Here is a 20,375-nt window from a genome sequence, read left to right as displayed (position 1 = left end):
CGTCACCACCACCATCACCGTCACCGTCACCACCACCATCACCACCACCATCACCATCACTGTCACCACCACCATCACCGTCACCACCACCATCACCGTCACCGTCACCACCACCATCACCGTCACCGTCACCACCACCATCACCGTTACCACCACCATCACCGTCATCACTGTCACCACCACCACCATCATCACTGTCACCACCACCATCACCATCACTGTCACCACCACCATCACCATCACTGTCACCATCACTGTCACCACCATCATCACCATCACTGTCACCACCACCATCACCATCACTGTCACCACCACCATCACTGTCACCATCACTGTCACCACCATCATCACCATCACTGTCACCACCACCATCACCATCACTGTCACCACCACCATCACCATCACTGTCACCACCATCATCACCATCACTGTCACCACCACCATCACCATCACTGTCACCACCACCATCACCATCACTGTCACCATCACCATCACTGTCACCACCACCATCACCATCACTGTCACCACCACCATCACCATCACTGTCACCATCACCATCACTGTCACCACCATCACTGTCACCACCACCATCACTGTCACCACCACCATCACTGTCACAACCACCATCACCACCACCATCACTGTCACCACCACCATCACTGTCACCACCACCATCACTGTCACCACCACCATCACTGTCACCACCACCATCACTGTCACTGTCACCACCACCATCACTGTCACCACCACCATCACTGTCACCACCACCATCACTGTCACTGTCACCACCACCATCACTGTCACCACCACCATCACTGTCACCATCACCACCACCATCACTGTCACCATCACCATCACCGTGCACCATGCGCCAGACCCCCCCCCCCCCCGCCACCACCAGGCCCCGCAGCCTCCACTACTCTCATCTCCGCTCTCACCATCATTTCCCAGCCTTTCCACTGCTCTATTTTCGCTCCATAAATCACCTTCCGTCCTGTCGACTCCGGTCACCTCTCCCCATTTCAAACTTTCATTTTTCAGTTTTTCTTTCATCTCTCAGTGAGGAATTTTAGACTTTTTAAATTTCATTTCGCTCTTCAGCTGTCTTCAGATTTCTTCAGCTTTCTTCTCAGTGAATGTCTGTTTTTCTCACAGATTCCAAATCAGCGTCTGCCGACCGGATCTCTGCCCCCCCCCTCCCCCCTTTCCCTTTTCTCTAATCACCTTGTTTTCTTTCTCTTTATTTCACTTCTTCCATTTATTTTCACGTTACATTTTATATTTCAATTATCTTTATGTTGCATTTCTTTATTTCGTTAAGTCACTTCTATTTCACTTTTTGATATCTAGAATCGGTATTTATATGTAATATATTAGTGTACCCGGCGGTTCCCGGGTCGACCACAAAAGGTTGTGACATTTAAGTTTGTGTTTTAATTTAATATACTTGGATATACCTGTATTTATGCAGGTAACATACTATCATATCTCACAGGATGGTTGATACTTGCTTGATACCTGGTTGATGGGGTTCCGGGAGTTCTTCTACTCCCCAAGCCCGGCCCGAGGCCAGGCTTGACTTGTGAGAGTTTGGTCCACCAGGCTGTTGCTTGGAGTGGCCCGCAGGCCCACATACCCACCACAGCACGGTTGGTCCGGCACTTCTCTTAGGAAACAGTCCAGTTTTCTCTTGAAGATGTCCACGGTTGTTCCGGCAATATTTCTTATAGTCGGTTGGTCATACAGGGCCATGTGAACAGTAGCCTACACTGTTGCATTCACCTAGTTGTGCTTGCGGGGGTTGAGCTCGGCTTTCTCGGCCCGCCTCTCAGCTGTCAATCACTCAATTGTTATTAACTACTCACTTTTTCTTTCACACACATACACACCCCAGGAAGCAGACCGTGGCAGCCGTCTAATTCCCAGGTACCTATTTACTGGTAGGTAACAGGGGGCATCAGGGGTGAAGGAAACTGCCCATTTGTTTTCCGCCAGTGCCGAGGATCGAACCCCTGGTCCCTAGGTCCACGAGTTTGGAGCGCTGTCCAATCAGCCACCAGCCTCCCCTAGCTGGTGGCTGCCTCACGAGGAGAGCCTCAAGAACACGAGAGGTAATACAGTAACTGCAAAGCTCCAGGTGCCTCACTTCGGGCATTTCACTGCCCAACTTACGCTGCAAATGTTACTGAGGAGGTTAATAATACAGGGCACTTCACTGCTCACAGCTAATGTCTCAGTAGTAGGCTTCCACTGTCTGTACTACACTCCCTCACTGAAACTGTTCTTCGCTGAATAAGAGAGTCAATGGTTGTTCACAGTGCAACTCCTTCAATGCAATTTTTTCTTACCTCAGTTCTCACTGGCTCTCCAGTGACCAGGACTGTCCTCAGAGTCGTACAAGCTCCCACAGAAGGCTGTGGGGTAGTCACACTTGGACTCTCCGCACTTGTCCCTGCACCTTACCCAGCCTTGCCTTGCCTTGCCTTAATCTTTAGATTAATATAGTCTTGACAACAGAGATGGTGAATACGTTGGTCTAGTTCAACTTCATCTTTATTGCATGATAATTTGGCTGCATTGTTTGTGTCATCATGATGAGCTGTATTTGTAAGAGATGGTATCCATACAAGAGAGATTCTAAACCCTTTATTCTGTACAGCAAGTAGGATATTTATAATTGTTATTATGAGACTTGCTGTCAGTCTTGCAGACGTTTTCAAGTGCTTGAAGAACAGACTTTTAATCACACACAACTATTCCTCTTGCAATATTTGAATAGTGTACTAGTATCTAATTGAAGTACTCACCTAGTTGTGCTTGCGGGGGTTGAGCTTCTGCTCTTTGGTCCCGCCAAAGTGTCGAGTAGCTAGTTCTGGTTCTGTACAGTTCAGCCAGTTGTTTAACCTGACACTTAGAGTTTGTATGCAACTATTATTTTCAATACCCTTACAGGCTGCTGCAGCTCGTCTTGCTGATGACTGGACTGAGCTGTCGGTGTAGACACAATTCTCATGAGAAATTCGGTTTATGCGAGGCAAATATTTCAAGTGTAAAAGGTTTAAGAACAAGATTCTCATGATCTTTCTTGGTGTTGGGTGTGTATGAAACTTGATGGTGGGGTACAGATAAAGGAGGATAGCAGTGACGGGTAGATTACAGTTAAAAGGTAAGTTGAGTTTGATGAGTTTTTTTATTCAACCATTTATCATATAAGAAGTGACTTGGCCTGTATCACCAGTCATTTGAGCATTAAGGACAAATAATTCGTCTCTGGCCAATGCAGGTGTTGGGTCTCATGCAAAAGGTGGTGTTGACTTGCATGATTCTCTCTAGTGTGGTTGGGAGCTTCACTTCCCTCATGTTGATGATTATTGTGCATCTTGAAGCACCAAGAACCATTCTCAGCTTCATTCTGCATTACTTCAAGTTTGTCCAAATAGAGGTTTTTAACACATGTTGATTAAGATATCGACGTCATGTGAAGCAGCATTTGAAAATGCACCATAACCTCACAGTATGGGCGGTGTTTCCTGTGCTAGCAGTGTATAGTTCCTGCACGTACAGTACATCAGTGCCATCTTTAGATCAAAGAACCTCCCTCACATACCTCTCACATTCCACGTGAGAGGTTCAAGGGTTCATTTTGAGCGTGGCACCCGTGTGGGTCACCTCAAGGTAAGGCATATTAGTCATGATGTTGGCTAAGACTAAGGTTAGCAAGGACCCAACGCTGTGAGAGTTATAATGTTTGAGTGGCGATATGTTGATCAATCTGATCAACATATCGCCACTGATTAGCATATGTTGATCAACTAGGCCTGCAATCTTTGCGCCTAGTTGTCATGCCTTCTGTAAGGCACCTCGAAAACTTTTGGAGGGAGGTAATTGGTGCTGTATCAACGGAATCCGTAGTTAGGCCCATTCTATGGACACTCTTTGAGTTCATTACTACGTATAAAGGGCAAGTCGAGTCCTGGTTGCAGTATTTAACAACAAGTCCGAATCGTTGACATTGCTTGTGAGGACTCCCAGGTGGCTATGGGGCAGGCTGGAAAGTTGGGTCCAGATAATTCATAGGAACGTTGGGGGCGGTGAGTCGTCTCTCCCAACGATAACAACGCTGTCGTTATCGCCAAGTGGCTTGCGGTCCACATGACCAAGTGGCTTGCGGTCCACTTGACCAAGTGGCTTGCGGTCCACTTGACCAAGCGGCTTGCGGTCCACTTGACCAAGTGGCTTGCGGTCCACATGACCAAGTGGCTTGCGGTCCACTTGACCAAGTGGCTTGCGGTCCACTTGACCAAGCGGCTTGCGGTCCACTTGACCAAGTGGCTTGCGGTCCACTTGACCAAGTGGCTTGCGGTCCACTTGACCAAGCGGCTTGCGGTCCACTTGACCAAGTGGCTTGCGGTCCACATGACCAAGTGGCTTGCGGTCCACTTGACCAAGCGGCTTGCGGTCCACTTGACTAAGTGGCTTGCGGTCCACATGACCAAGTGGCTTGCGGTCCACTTGACCAAGTGGCTTGCGGTCGACTTGACCAAGTGGCTTGCGGTCCACTTGACCAAGCGGCTTGCGGTCCACATGACCAAGTGGCTTGCGGTCCACATGACCAAGTGGCTTGCGGTCCACTTGACCAAGTGGCTTGCGGTCCACATGACCAAGTGGCTTGCGGTCCACATGACCAAGTGGCTTGCGGTCCACATGACCAAGTGGCTTGCGGTCCACTTGACCAAGTGGCTTGCGGTCCACATGACCAAGTGGCTTGCGGTCCACATGACCAAGTGGCTTGCGGTCCACTTGACCAAGTGGCTTGCGGTCCACTTGACCAAGTGGCTTGCGGTCCACATGACCAAGTGGCTTGCGGTCCACATGACCAAGTGGCTTGCGGTCCACTTGACCAAGTGGCTTGCGGTCCACTTGACCAAGTGGCTTGCGGTCCACTTGACCAAGTGGCTTGCGGTCCACTTGACCAAGTGGCTTGCGGTCCACTTGACCAAGTGGCTTGCGGTCCACTTGACCAAGTGGCTTGCGGTCCAGCGTGTCGCCGCGCCCAGCGCAGTACACAACCGGTACTGGCCTCGTCTGAGAGTTAAGGTGGTTATGACGTCACAAGGTGCTCAATATATATCTTGATGCCTGGCAACGTGTCGACATCACGACAACAGATGTCACTATTATGTCTGTGACCTCAGGCCAGGAACGACGAGGAGAGGACGTGAGAGACGAGGAGAGGAACAAGAGCGGAAGCAGAGAAGGGGAAAGAAAGTAGAGGTAAGGAAGCAGAGACGACAGGAAGCAGATAAAAGGGGAGGACAAGAGAGGAAACATAGAAGAAGGGAGGACAAGAGAAGAGGATAAGAGGACAAGAGATGTAGCACAGAAGAGAGGACAAAAGATAAAATGATAAGACAAGAAAGGAAGCATAGAACAAGAGAGAACAAGTGAGAAGAGGAGAGAAGAAGAGAGGAAAGAGAAGAAGAGAAGACTCACCGAGGCAGCGACACCGTCGAGGCAGCCTGGGCGGGTTCTCATAACAATGGCAGATGAGAATCACCTGAGACTGATGCCAAGAGCACGGAACCAATGCCAAGATATCGGGACTCTCTAGGAGAGGAAATGGAGGAAGGCAGGGAGGGAATAACTAGTGGAGGGAGGTAAGAATTGATGAAGACATGAAGAGAGGGAAGGCTTGACGCAGGGAGGGAGGGAGGGAGGAAGGGGGCGAAGGGGAAAGACTGCTGAAGGGAGGGAGAGGATTGATGGAGTGACGGAGGAAAGGATTAAGGGTGGTTTGGGAGAGGGAGGGAGGGGGGAGAGAGAGAGAGAGAGAGAGAGAGGGAGAGAGAGAGGGAGAGAGAGAGGGAGAGAGAGAGAGAGAGAGAGAGAGAGAGAGAGAGAGAGAGAGAGAGAGAGAGAGAGAGAGAGAGAGAGAGAGAGAGAGAGAGAGAGGGAGAGAGAGAGGGAGAGAGAGAGAGGGAGGGAGAGAGAGAGAGAGAGAGAGAGAGAGAGAGAGAGAGAGAGAGAGAGAGAGAGAGAGAGAGAGAGAGAGAGAGAGAGAGAGAGAGAGAGAGAGGGAGAGAGAGAGAGGGAGGGAGAGAGAGAGAGAGAGAGAGAGAGAAAGAGAAGATACACATGTATACATATGTGAACGTGGGAGACTTATATTACAAGATAATGAGGCTAGGAATATCTGCTATACACTAATGTCAATCTGGAAAGAGTTGAACAAAATAGATAAGGCGGCGGCGGCGGCTCGAGTCTGGCCTCAGGCCGGGCTCGGGGAATAGAAGAACCCCCGAAACCCTCCCCAGGTACCCTCCAGGTATGCTGTCTTTACCCCTCTAGCTTACACTGTCGGCTGGTGAACAATGTTTGAAGTTACACCTTGCCGTGGAGAGTGGAGGGATAACGAGTAACTGGTTTACTACTATCAATGAAAACATTACTATAGTAGTGCCCGAGACACACTACAACAGTCGCATTGAACCACTACACGCACGAGGTCTGGTCCTCTCACAACACGCCACAACTCTCAAGATCGGGCTCTTGAAGGGTAAATATGCCAGCTACTGAGTGGTGCCGGTGTACCACAAGGTAGTGTACTAGAGCCTTTTGGAATTTTGCCCCGATAGTGGAGTATTTGGGCCGGCCTGGTCGAGGACCGGGCCGTGGGGACGATGTTGATAGAGTTCTCTCTCAGAGTACCTGTTGCACCTCTGCTCTTCAACGGGGGTATTCTGCACATCCTGCCATGCCTTTTGGTCTCGTGTGGTATAATTTCCGTGTTAAGATTTGGAACCAGCCCCTCAAATATTTTTCATGTCCCTGTGGCCTGGTCAGAGACCGGGCCACAGGGGCATTGATCTTTGGAACCGACGAATGATTCTGAAATATTCCAAAGATCCTATTTCCGCTCGACAGCAGTGGTTGCATAACTATTAACTATAAATAACATTAATTTGCTTATATGTTATTTATGCACCTTTCTCTTGGATAACCTGCCCCATCCTTTCTTCAAACTTCTGGACAGGAGTTGAAAATCTTGCAAGACTCATCTCTCTTCATGGCCCATCCTGTCAGTACATCACAGCCTTCAACACCAGAGAGATGTAAACAGCCTCACTGTTATGTGTATGTCCAATGTTCTCAAGGTGTCCCACCCGGCACAACTCCTTAGACAATCAGTAGTAGCCAACCAGTGGAGCCGGTCGGCCGAGCGGACAGCACACTGGACTAGTGATCCTGTGGTCCTGGGTTCGATCCCAGGCGCCGGCGAGAAACAATGGGCAGAGTTTCTTTCACCCTATCCCCCTGTTACCTAGCAGTAAAATAGGTACCTGGGTGTTAGTCAGCTGTCACGGGCTGCTTCCTGGGGGTGGAGGCCTGGTCGAGGACCGGGCCGCGGGGACACTAATGCCCCGAAATCATCTCAAGAAGATAACCACAACACAAGGAACTCAGCAACTGACAGCCATAACCTGGCTCTACCATTCTCAAGACACCACCACTCTAGGTTGACTCGCATTTAAGACATCCATCAACAAATAGATTCTTGTGAAATCAAGTCAGCCGACCATGTAAAGGCTCTCATACACAGTGGGCTCCACCTTATCCCTGTAGCTAATATGACTGTAAATTAACGTTGAGGTTTATATATAATTAATAATCATGATGCTAAAATCCACTAGGGCAATGAGGTGGGCTCGAACCTGCGACCTCGACATTGCCAGCCGCATATCAGACCACTAGACAACCGCTGGCTGACAATGCTAAGGTCGCAGGTTCGCGCCCACCTCACTGCCCTACTGGATTTTCTCATTGATATATATCGCGTTAATGTGATTTCTGTGTTAATAATAATGCTCTTATTAAATATATTAATTTCCAGAGCCACGATTATAATGAGCTTAAGGAGGACAACAGCTCTTGTCTTGCAGTATTCCTTTAGCAGCATGTAATGGTGTTCTTATTGGACCCTTTCTTAGGGGAAGGTGAGGGAGGGAGGGGAAGGGAGGGAGGGGAAAGGAGGGAGGGAGGGAGGGAGGGAGGGGAAAGGAGGGAGGGAGGGAGGGAGGGAGGGAGGGAGGGAGGGAGGGAGGGAGGGAGGGAGGGAGGGAGGAAGAGAGAGAGAGAGAGAGAGAGAGAGAGAGAGAGAGAGAGAGAGAGAGAGAGAGAGAGAGAGAGAGAGAGAGAGAGAGAGAGAGAGAGAGAGAGAGAGAGAGAGAGAGAGAGAGAGAGAGAAAGATCCAGGCTGGAGAAAGAGAACAAGAGAATAGGGGGGGAGACAGTGGAGGGAGAAAGAGAACGAGAGAATGGGGGGGGGGAGACAGTGGAGGGAGAAGGGAAGGGGAGGAGTTTAAAGAGTGATGGGGAAGCAAGAGGAAAGAGAGAGGAAAAACAGCAGCTGAAGCAACTGGGGTCCAGGCTGGAGTAATTTGAAAAGGTCCACCACAACCCACCAGACCAAAGTTACGACACCTGTCAGCCCGCAAGACGCCGCCTGTCATTACACAACCCAATAACAATTTTACTGTCTTCTTGGGGAGAGAAAATGTACGAAAACACAAAATACTAACTTTAAGGTCATAAATAACGGTGATTGACCATAAAGTTATTATTGAGTGTTTTTGTACAGTTTAACTCAAATCATCCCTGAGGTTATCCCGATTATCAATGTTAAGGTTATCAATGTCCTCACAGTTTGGTCTCCGACCAGGCCTCTCGGTTGGTCGTCTGGTCAACCAGGCTGTTGGACGCGGCTGCTCGCAGCCTGACGTATGAGTCACAGCCTGGTTGATCAGGTATCCTTTGGAGGTGTTTGTCAAGTTCTCTCTTGAACACTTTGAGGGGTCTGCCAGTTATGCCCCTTATGTGTAGTGGAAGCGTGTTGAACAGTCTCGGGCCTCTGATGTTGATAGTTCTCTCTCAGAGTACCTGTTGCACCTCTACTCTTCAACGGGGGTATTCTGCACATCCTGCCATGCTTACTGGCATGGAAGTAGGCATGAGACCGAGTGGTCACATGTGATGTAATCTTCGTGTTCAGATTTGAAACCAATCCCTTTAATATCTTCCACGTGTAGATTATTATGTATCTCTCCCGCCTGCGCTCTAGAGAATACAGATTTAGAACTTTTAATCGGTCCCAATAATTAAGATGACTTATAGAGTGGATTCTAGCAGTTAAGGATCTTTGCATACTCTCCAGGTCAGCAATTTCTCCAGCTCTGAATGGGCCTATTGGAGTGCTTCAGTATTCCACCCTAGAGAGCACTAGTGTCTTGAAAATTATCATTGGTATGGCATCCGTTGTTTGGAAGGTCCTTGTTATCCAACCTGTAATTTTTCTTGTAGTCGTGACAGTTACTTTATGGTGTTCTGTAAAGGTAAGGTCTTCTAACATGATTACTCCTAGGTCCTTTACATTGCTCTTTCGTTCTATAGTGTGATTTGATTCCATTTAATATATGGTTTCCTTTTTTTTGTTGTGTTTTTCAATAGTGCAGGAGCTGGAACTTATTTTCATTAAACATTATATTATTATCTGGGGCCCATTGAAAGACCTGATTTACGTCAGATGAGGTTTGCCGTGTCCTCTATGTTGACTACTCGAATGAAAATCCTAGTGTCATCTGCAAATGATGATACGGTGCTGAAGTTTGTGTCCTTGTCTGTGTCTGATATTAGGATGAGAAAAAGTACCGGAGCAAATATGGTACCTTGGGGGACTGAGCTTTTCATGGTGGATGATGCGGATTTTACTGTGTTGACTATTGCACAATGTCTTCTTTTCATTAAGAAGTTAAAGATACATTTCCCTACTTTGCCAATAATTAATTTTGAGCGTATTTTGTGCACAATAACGCCATGTTCAAAAGCTTTTGCAAAGTCTGTGTATATTACATCTGTGTTTTGCGTGTCTTCAATGGCACCTAATGCTATGTCATAGTCATCCAGTAATTATGAAAGGCAGCAGGGTCCTGTTCTGAACCAGAGTTGCCCGGGGTTATATACATGTTGTCATTCCCTGTGATTTGTTATCTTATTTAGCATTGTTCCAAAGACTTATGATGTGTGAAATTAGAGCTATTAGTCTATACATTTTTGCCCCTGCTTTACTACCTCCTTTGTGAAGTGGCGCGATCTCTGTTGTTTTAAGAATACCAGGGATGACGCAGGCTTCATCTAGGAGCCTGGCTCCTAGGCTAAGGCTCCAAAAAGCTCGGTCCTTTTACGACGGCTCTAGGCTCCGTCTCCAAAAGATGTTTAGTGCCTGTGATAGCGTTGTTTTGCACTTCTTGATGAATAAAGAATTCCACGAGTCTGGGCCTGGTGCAGAGTGCATGGGCATGCTGTCTATGGCTACTTCAAAGTCCAGTGGGGTTAGGGTGACATCTGATGTGTTGTTCCATGTTGGTGTCACATTCATGAAGAATTCATTTGGATCATTGATCTTCAACGTGTTCAGGGGTTCACTGAAAACAGAATCGTACTAAGCCTCAGTATTTCACTCATTTCTTTGTGGTCATCTGTGAAAGTTCCATCACCTTTGCGCAAGGGTCGAATGCTGGATGCAGTTTTTGTTCTTGTTTTTGAATAGCAAGAGTGTTTCGGTTCCTCTCTATTTCACTTATGGCATTTTGCTCCCTTTGCCTCTCCTGGATTTTATATGATTCTCTCAGCTTGAGCTCGATCATTTCTATTTCCCTCCACAACCTTCCTGGTCGGTGTTGGGATAGTGGAGCGTCTGAGATGTTCTGCTGTTTGTTGTCTTCGTCTATAGCGGGAACACCGACCTTATCCCAGTCTGCATCTTCCTCTTTGTTCGTGGTATGTGTTTTCTATCTCTAGTGCTACTGGGCCTATTTTCCCGAATCACTGGTTTAGGTTTGCATTAACTAGTTCTTCCCAGCATATTTCTGTGAACTGTTAGTTTAATCGTTACCAGTTAATCAGTTTGTTATTAAAACTGAATCTGCTGAATTGTCGTCCTCTTGGATTTGAGATTGGCTACACAGGTCAACTGCCTATGCTCGTCTGAACTTCGATTAGGTTGTAATCTGAGTAACAAGTATTTGTAATCCTTATGCCTTTAATCAGTTCATAGTTGTTTGTAAAAATATGGTCTATGGTGTTTTCCTTCCTATTTGGCTCTACTATCAAAATCAGAGGCCCGAGACTGTTCAACACGCTTCCACTACACATAATGGGCATAGACAGGCGAAATCTCACACTGTTCTCACTTATCTCACTTATCTCACTTATCCAGTTCTCAAGAGAGAACTGGATAAGCACCTCCAAAGGATACCAGATCAACTAGGCTGTGATCCATACGTCAGGCTGCGAGCAGCCGCGTCTAACAGCCTAGTTAACCAGTCCAGCAACCATGAGGCCTGGTCGAGGACCGGGCCGCGGCGACGTTGAGCCCTGAAATCATAGCAAGGAAACTATTTCCTGGTTTAAAGCAAATCAGTCACACATCCGCAAGAGGTCATTTATGTGATACTATTTATTCTAGGATTGCTTTCTAGGTTTCTAGGTGACTGCTTTCTAGGTTTCTAGGTGACTGCTTTCTAGGTTTCTAGGTGACTGCTTTCTAGGTTTCTAGGTGACTGCTTTCTAGGTTTCTAGGTGACTGCTTTCTAGGTTTCTAGGTGACTGCTTTCTAGGTTTCTAGGTGACTGCTTTCTAGGTTTCTAGGTGACTGCTTTCTAGGTTTCTAGGTGACTGCTTTCTAGGTTTCTAGGTGACTGCTTTCTAGGTTTCTAGGTGACTGCTTTCTAGGTTTCTAGGTGACTGCTTTCTAGGTTTCTAGGTGACTGCTTTCTAGGTTTCTAGGTGACTGCTTTCTAGGTTTCTAGGTGACTGCTTTCTAGGTTTCTAGGTGACTGCTTGCTAGGATTCTCTCTAAGACAGCATTTACCTCAGTTTTCCATTTTAGATGCCTTAAGTTGACATCACCAAGCAAGATGATGTGAGGGGCAGTGTTTGTGAGGTTTTCTAAGCAATCCTCTATTTTCCTAAGTTGGTCTTTAAACTATTGAGGATTTGCATCAGGTGATTTATATACAAGGACAATCATCACATTTAGAATTCCTATTTTCATTATCAGCACTTCCATCATGTTGTCTGAGGTGTTTAGCAGCTCAGTGCAGATGTGTGTGTCATTGATGTACAGGCTGGCCCCACCCTGTAGCCTGTGATGTACAGGCTGACCCCACCCTGTAGCCTCTGATGTACAGGCTGACCCCACCCTGTAGCCTGTGATGTACAGGCTGACCCCACCCTGTAGCCTGTGATGTACAGGCTGACCCCACCCTGTAGCCTGTGATGTACAGGCTAACCCCACCCTGTAGCCTGTGATGTACAGGCTGACCCCACCCTGTAGCCTGTGATGTACAGGCTGACCCCACCCTGTAGCCTGTGATGTACAGGCTGACCCCACCCTGTAGCCTGTGATGTACAGGCTGACCCCACCCTGTAGCCTGTGATGTACAGGCTGGCCCCACCCTGTAGCCTGTATTTCCTGTCACATCTGAGAAGATTGTACCCATATTTCACTATCATAATAGTTCTTAGTGTGAGTTTCAGTTCTCCTGTGGTTGATTGTTCGATGAACCTCTGAACTATGTGTTTTGCATATCTCTAACCCTGTCCATGGAGGACAGAAGAAAATGTATATGCTGGTTAGCATTGTAAATGTGTGGCCACGTCTGTGGTAGAAAATAATAATAATAAAAAAAACTGCATTTGTCTCGTTTAAGAGGCCAGTTATAAAAGTGACTTTGTTTGCATTGTGTTGATATTTTTTATGTTGGCAAATAGGAAGAATATTGTTGTACTGGTGGAAGTGAGAAGGTGTACATGATGTTTGTACGACACCAGCGACCACTAGACCGTGGCGAGTGTCACATGTGCCTCTTCCTATGGTGAAGTGACCCAAACTACAAGCACACACAAATCTAAATTTAAAACCCACACTGCAGTTAATCACTGCAAGGTGGTTAACACAGTGAATGGGTTGGCTAAAGGTCCTTTAGACTGTGAATCACTGACGCTGTCCAGTACACCACGAGAGACTACCTCCTGGTCTACTGGTCTACTGGTCTACCAGTAGTATATTGAGACATGGTCTTGAGCCGCTGGCCTCGGGGCACGTTATAATGGGGTTCTGGCCAAGATATTGCTGTGAGGTCACGATCTCCACCTGACAGTGGGGCCTGACGGCGGAGTGGACAACGCTTAGGATTCGTAGTCCTAAGGTTCCGGGTTCGATCCCCAGTGGAGGCGGAAACAAATGGGCAGTTTCTTTCACCCTGATGCACCTGTTCACCTAGCAGTAAATAGGTGCCTGGGAGTTAGACAGCTGCTACGGGCTGCTTCCTGGGGGGTGTGTAACACAAAGGAGGCCTGGTAGAGGACCGGGCCGCGAGGACGCTAAGCCCCGAAATCATCTCAACATAACCCCAAGATAACCCTAAAATGAGTTTGGGTAGAATTTAGTATTGTAGTAAGTGCATTACAAATACTTAATGACGTTACGTGGGAAAGTTATTCTAACATCTGAATGAACCGAAGCAAAACGTGGATTAAAAATAATTATGTTTAGGTAGTTAGTGAGTTTATGAGGCGGTAATTATCATTCATCAGCTCATTTTTATAATGATCTGGAATATTAATCCAGCGCGCCATCGGTAATGGCCCGGGGCAGCCCCGGGGCTAATTACTGGCTGAGACAGTATCCCTGGAATGATAATAGTGGCCCTCCACCACTACCACCACTACCACCACCACCACCACCACCACCACCACCATCACTACCACCACGACCATCACCACCACTACCACCACCACCACCACCACGACCATCACCATCACCACCACCACCACCACCACGACAACCCCACCACCACCACAACAACGACCACTAACACGACAACGACAACCACCACCACCACCACGACCATCACCATCACCACCACCACCACTACCACGACCACCACCACCACCACGACAACCACCACCTTTACCATAACCACCATTACATATTCTTACAAAGATCTTCAATGCCAGACTTCACCCATCCATTCACTACGCGCCATCAATCACCTATCAGCGAGATATAGGTGGTATCAGCGAGATATTGGTGGTATCAGCGAGATATAGGTGGTATCAGTGAGATATAGGTGGTATCAGCGAGATATAGGTGGTATCAGCGAGATATAGGTGGTATCAGTGAGATATAGGTGGTATCAGTGAGATATAGGTGGTATCAGTGAGATATTGGTGGTATCAGCGAGATATAGGTGGCATCAGTGAGATATACGTGGTATCAGCGAGATATAGGTGGTATCAGTGAGATATAGGTGGTATCAGCGAGATATAGGTGGCATCAGCGAGATATAGGTGGTATCAGCGAGATATAGGTGGTATCAGTGAGATATACGTGGTATCAGCGAGATATATCAGCTTAGATATATCAGTATATTTTATCAGTATACTCCCAAGATTAGACAGGCAGTGGAATATTCTCCTTTATTCTTCCGGTAAACCATCCGTTAATAGTTTGACATCTACCTGTGGTTTACCTTGCCATGTTTCAAGAGTTTTTCCCCCTGACCCCAGACCCTGTAGTCACCCCCAGAAGTTGTTCTCCCATGCTTCTGCCCCGTAGTTATCCCAATAGTAGTTCTCCCATGGCCCAGCCCCCATAGATATCCATGGGTAGTTCTCCCATGCCTCAGTCCCATGGATATCCCATGAATAGTTCTCCCATGCCTCAGTCCCATGGATATCCCATGAGAAGTTCTCCCTTATGGCTCAGCCCTCCATGGATATCCCATGAATAGTTCTCCCATGCCTCAGTCCCATGGATATCCCATGAGAAGTTCTCCCATGCCTCAGTCCCATGGATATCTCATGAGAAGTTCACCCTTATGGCTCAGCCCCCCATGGATATCCCATGAATAGTTCTCCCATGCCTCAGTCCCATGGATATCCCATGAATAGTTCTCCCATGCCTAAGTCCCATGGATATCGCATGAGAAGTTTGCCCTTATGGCTCAGCCTCCATGGATATCCCATGAATAGTTCTCCCATGCCTCAGTCCCATGGATATCCCATGAGAAGTTCACCCTTATGGCTCAGCCCTCCATGGATATCCCATGAATAGTTCTCCCATGCCTCAGTCCCATGGATATCCCATGAGAAGTTCTCCCATGCCTCAGTCCCATGGATATCCCATGAGAAGTTCACCCTTATGGCTCAGCCCCCCATGGATATCCCATGAATAGTTCTCCCATGTCTCAGTCCCATGGATATCCCATGAATAGTTCTCCCATGCCTAAGTCCCATGGATATCCCATGAGAAGTTTGCCCTTATGGCTCAGCCTCCATGGATATCCCATGAATAGTTCTCCCATGCCTCAGTCCCATGGATATCCTATGAATAGTTCTCCCATGCCTCAGTCCCATGGATATCCCATGAATAGTTCTCCCATGCCTCAGGCCCATGGATATCCCATGGATAGTTCTCCCATGGCCCAGTCTCACATACATCCCCAGTGTCATTTCCTGGGAATACGAGAGCAGGTGTGTATTCGCCTAGTTGTTCTGGTTTGGAAAAAGTTGTAAATTGGAACAGGAACAGCGGTCTCTCTATAGGCACAACAAAAATGCAGAACAACTTTAACACCTTACTATGTAGAGAAAGCTGCGAGAGTCTTATAACATTCAGGAGAGGCAGATACAGCTGAAGATCATCAGTGAAATGAACACAAACCCAAAATATTTCCTCCTGTGCAAACTGTTGAACCAAGACAACATCTAATATTGGTCCCCTGCGCGGGGACGATGGAACGCTCACAGATAACAACAAAGAAATGTGTGAAATACTGAGGATACAGGACATTTGCAGGCGATGAGTCACAATAACGTGGCTGAAGTATGTTGACCAGACCACACACTAGAAGTTGAAGGGACGACGACGTTTCGGTCCGTCCTGGACCATTCTCAAGTCGATTGTCTGGACCATTCTCACAATCGACTTGAGAATGGTCCAGGACGGACCGAAACGTCGTCGTCCCTTCAACTTCTAGTGTGTGGTCTGGTCAACATACAGGACATTTCTGTTTTCAGTGAACCCCTAAACACACTGAAGCTTGATAATCCATACTATTTTTGTTTCACGTGACACCAACTTTGAACCATATATCAGATGTCACCCACTGGACACTGATGTAGCCGAAGCCAGCATGCACTGGCTTCGCATGGAATGCACTCCATTCTGAGCTCACATTCCCGGAATTCTTTATTCATTAAAAAAAATTATTTAACATTATTTGGTGAATAAGTCTAGATACTCGTGTTATTCCCGACAGAATTTAAAGAGCTGAGATCGTGCCACTCCACAATGAAGGAAATAAAGCCGAAGTAAAACTATTTTGTGCTGTTGGTATAAAATTGTTTAAAGAGTGCCAAGAAGAGGAGAAAACGCACGGAATAAACCGGGCTGTGATTCATGTCAGGCTGCGAGCAGCTGCATCTAACAGCCTAGATGACCAGACCACCATCCAGGAGGTCTACTCAAGAGACAGGCCCTTGAGAACGTTGATCCTCGGAACTAAGACAAAGTAACCACAAGGTACAGAGAAAACGCCTCTCATTCCAATCGACATTTTCTCCTTTTTCTTTTACCTGAAGAAACCTGAAGAGGGTTTCTATTGTTGTTCTACTTCCCGAGGCCGGCCTGGGGTCAGGCTCGAAGGGTCAGGTTATCTTGAGTTATCTTGAGATGATTTCGGGGCTTTTTAGTGTCCCCGCGGCCCGGTCCTCGACCAGGCCTCCACCCCCAGGAAGCAGCTCGTCACAGCTGACTAACACCCAGGTACCTATTTTACTGCTAGGTAACAGGGGCATAGGGTGAAAGAAACTCTGCCCATTGTTTCTCGCCGGCGCCTGGTCATTGTACTTCCATGGGCACTTTTGTGCCTACAGTCTCTAGGCAATGATTTGGACTCGCATTGTCTAGCTGTTCTTCCCAGCTTATTTCCGTGAGGTCTTGATTTATTTCCTGGATCATACCTTGAGTGGGTTTTGAGAGTTCTTGTACTCCCTAAGCTCAACCCGGGCCCAGGCCTGACCTGTGATAACTTGGTCCAACAGGCTGTTCCATCGAGTGGTCTCCAGGCCCACACTACAACCCAGCTGGCGTGGATCTTCTTGCAGGAACATGTGTAATTTACTTTTGAAGTCCACATGTGTTCTGACAATATTTATCACGCTTACCAGAGAGGGTATTGAATAGTAGTGAACCTCTAATGTTCATACAGCTTTTTTTTTATTGTGCCTATGAATCCTCTTTCTTCATTGGTTCTCATTTTGCATTTCTTACTATATTCAGTATACTGTTTCTTTACTGTTTAAATTTGGGACCTGGTCTTCCAATATCTTCCACACACACACACACACACACACACACACACACACACACACACACACACACACACACAAACACATTATTTGATACTTTTCTCGTCTCCTTTACAGAGAGTACATTTTGAGAGCTTTGAGACGGCCCCAATAATTGAGATGTTTTATCATGTCTATGTGTGCCGTATATGTTCTCTGTATTCCCCACTAATTCAGCAATCTCTCCTGCTATGAAAGGAGAAGTGAGTACCGAGCGCCTGCCTACACTCACATGCGCGCGCACACATAGGCTGCAGAGATGGTCAGGGAAATGGCTACTGGAGTTTAACACCAGTAAATGTAAAGTTATGGAAATGGGATCAGGTGACAGGAGACCAAAGGGACAGTACACAATGAAGGGGAACAGCCTACCTGTAACGATTCGAGAAAGAGACCTGGGAGTGGATGTGACACCTAATCTAACTCCTGAGGCACATATAAATAGGATAACGACAGCAGCGTACTCTACACTGGCGAAAATTAGAACTTCATTCAGAAACCTAAATGAGGAAGCTTTTAGGGCGCTTTACACTGCCTACGTGAGACCCGTCTTAGAGTATGCCGCGCCATCATGGAGCCCCCACCTGAAGAAACACATAAAGAAACTGGAGAAGGTTCAGAGGTTTGCGACGAGGCTTGTCCCAGAGTTACGAGGGATGGGATATGAAGAGCGGCTGAAGGAACTGAACCTAACGACACTAGAGAAAAGAAGGGAGAGAGGAGATATGATAGGGACATATAAAATACTCAGGGGAATTGACAAAGTGGAAATAGATGAAATGTTCACACGTAATAATAACAGAACGAGGGGACATGGGTGGAAACTGGAAACTCAGATGAGTCACAGAGATGTTAGGAAGTTTTCTTTTAGCGTGAGAGTAGTAGAAAAATGGAATGCACTTGGGGAACAGGTTGTGGAAGCAAATACTATTCATACTTTTAAAACTAGGTATGATAGGGAAATGGGACAGGAGTCATTGCTGTAAACAACCGATAGCTAGAAAGGCGGGATCCAAGAGTCAATGCTCGATCCTGCAAGCACATATAGGTGAGTACATATAGGTGAGTACATACATTCACACGTACGCACACACACACACACACACACATGCAAGCACAAATAGGTGCGTACAAATAGGTGAGTACATTCCTTGGATCACCCAACTTACGCCCGATAATAATGTATTAAATACCTCCTAGCTCCTCCTATCCCTGCCTATCCCATCCACTACGGCACAAGAGGCAGATACATATCCACTGCCTGCCGACATTAGCATAAAAATCTGCATATTAACCCATTACGGGAGTTAATACCCTTAAATGCTGATATCAGAGTAAATTCCTTTCATATACTTAAAGCCTCAGCCAGTTGGGCATACGAACAGCTTACCAAGCAGGGAGAAACGGACCCTATGCCATGTGGCTTGAGAGCCGAGAACAGTGTGTAGCCATCGCCAGCCTCACCTCCCACACCGTCGCAGCTCCGTCAGGAAGAGACATTTGCTGTATGCAAAATTTCTCAAGCATTTGACAGGCAGACGAAGTAATTAGCACCCACTTGTCCTGCCCTGATGACTTGAAGTCATCACTGCCCTGATGACTTGAAGTCATCACTGCCTTGATGACTTGAAGTCATCACTGCCCTGATGATTTGAGGTCATCACTGCCTTGATGATTTGAGGTCATCACTGCCCTGATGATTTGAGGTCATCACTGCCTTGATGATTTGAGGTCATCACTGCCTTGATGACTTGAGCTCATCACTGCCCTGATGATGGCAGGTCATCACTGCCGGGATATTGATGTGGTCATCACGATATTACTGGAGCAGCGTAAGTCATACGTAAGACTGTAAGCTGCGGCATCTAACAGTCTGGTTGAACACAAGGCGACGTCAAGGGTAACCACAAGGTGACGTCAAGGGTAACCACAAGGTGACGTCAAGGGTAACCACAAGGTGACGTCAAGGGTAACCACAAGGTGACGTCAAGGGTAACCACAAGGTGACGTCAAGGGTAACCACAAGGCGACGTCAAGGGTAACCACAAGGTGACGTCAAGGGTAACCACAAGGTGACGTCAAGGGTAACCACAAGGTGACGTCAAGGGTAACCACAAGGTGACGTCAAGGGTAACCACAAGGTGACGTCAAGGGTAACCACAAGGTGACGTCAAGGGTAACCCACAAGGTGACGTCAAGGGTAACCACAAGGCAACATCAAGGGTAACCACAAGGTGACGTCAAGGGTGACCACAAGGTGACGTCAAGGGTAACCACAAGGTGACGTCAAGGGTAACCACAAGGTGACGTCAAGGGTAACCACAAGGCAACGTCAAGGGTAACCACAAGGCAACGTCAAGGGTAACCACAAGGTGACGTCAAGGGTAACCACAAGGTGACGTCAAGGGTAACCACAAGGTGACGTCAAGGGTAACCACAAGGTGACGTCAAGGGTAACCACAAGGTGACGTCAAGGGTAACCACAAGGTGACGTCAAGGGTAACCACAAGGTGACGTCAAGGGTAACCACAAGGCAACGTCAAGGGTAACCTGAATGGCAACAACGTGTTAAGTAACCAACTAGCGAGAGATGTCAGTAACAACAGACACCCAACTGAGTCAAGTGATGCAATTATCTCAAGGTGAGACACGGACAGTTTCCTGAGTTTCCTTGAGGTGGTCCCTAGGACCCTTGAGGTGGTCCCTAGGACCCTTGAGTTGGTCCCTAGGACCCTTGAGGTGGTCCCTAGGGCCCTTGAGTTGGTCCCTAGGACCCTTGAGGTGGTCTCTAGGGCCCTTGAGTTGGTCCCCTAGGACCACTGTCGCCGTGGTCTGGTCAACCGGTTGCTAAGACGCCCCAGCTCGCAGTCTCTCATTAATCACTAGCTCAAAATGGTATTTGG

At 47.4% G+C, this 20,375-nt stretch overlaps 1 protein-coding gene across 1 annotated transcript; it reads right to left on the bottom strand.

The window, feature by feature from the left end:
• Positions 1-4,071: 4,071 nt before the first annotated feature.
• Positions 4,072-19,083, bottom strand: LOC138373178 (A-kinase anchor protein 5-like). The gene is made up of 3 exons (XM_069339206.1): positions 19,031-19,083; positions 17,086-17,266; positions 4,072-5,085 (listed from the first exon to the last, which is right to left on the bottom strand). Exons 1-3 carry the CDS (start codon positions 19,081-19,083, stop codon positions 4,072-4,074), a joined length of 1,248 nt encoding a protein of 415 aa, XP_069195307.1.
• Positions 19,084-20,375: the final 1,292 nt, after the last annotated feature.

Source organism: Procambarus clarkii, chromosome 41 (genome assembly GCF_040958095.1).
Source record: "Procambarus clarkii isolate CNS0578487 chromosome 41, FALCON_Pclarkii_2.0, whole genome shotgun sequence".
Lineage (NCBI taxonomy): Eukaryota > Metazoa > Arthropoda > Malacostraca > Decapoda > Cambaridae > Procambarus > Procambarus clarkii.
This window is presented reverse-complemented; position numbering and strand designations above follow the sequence as displayed.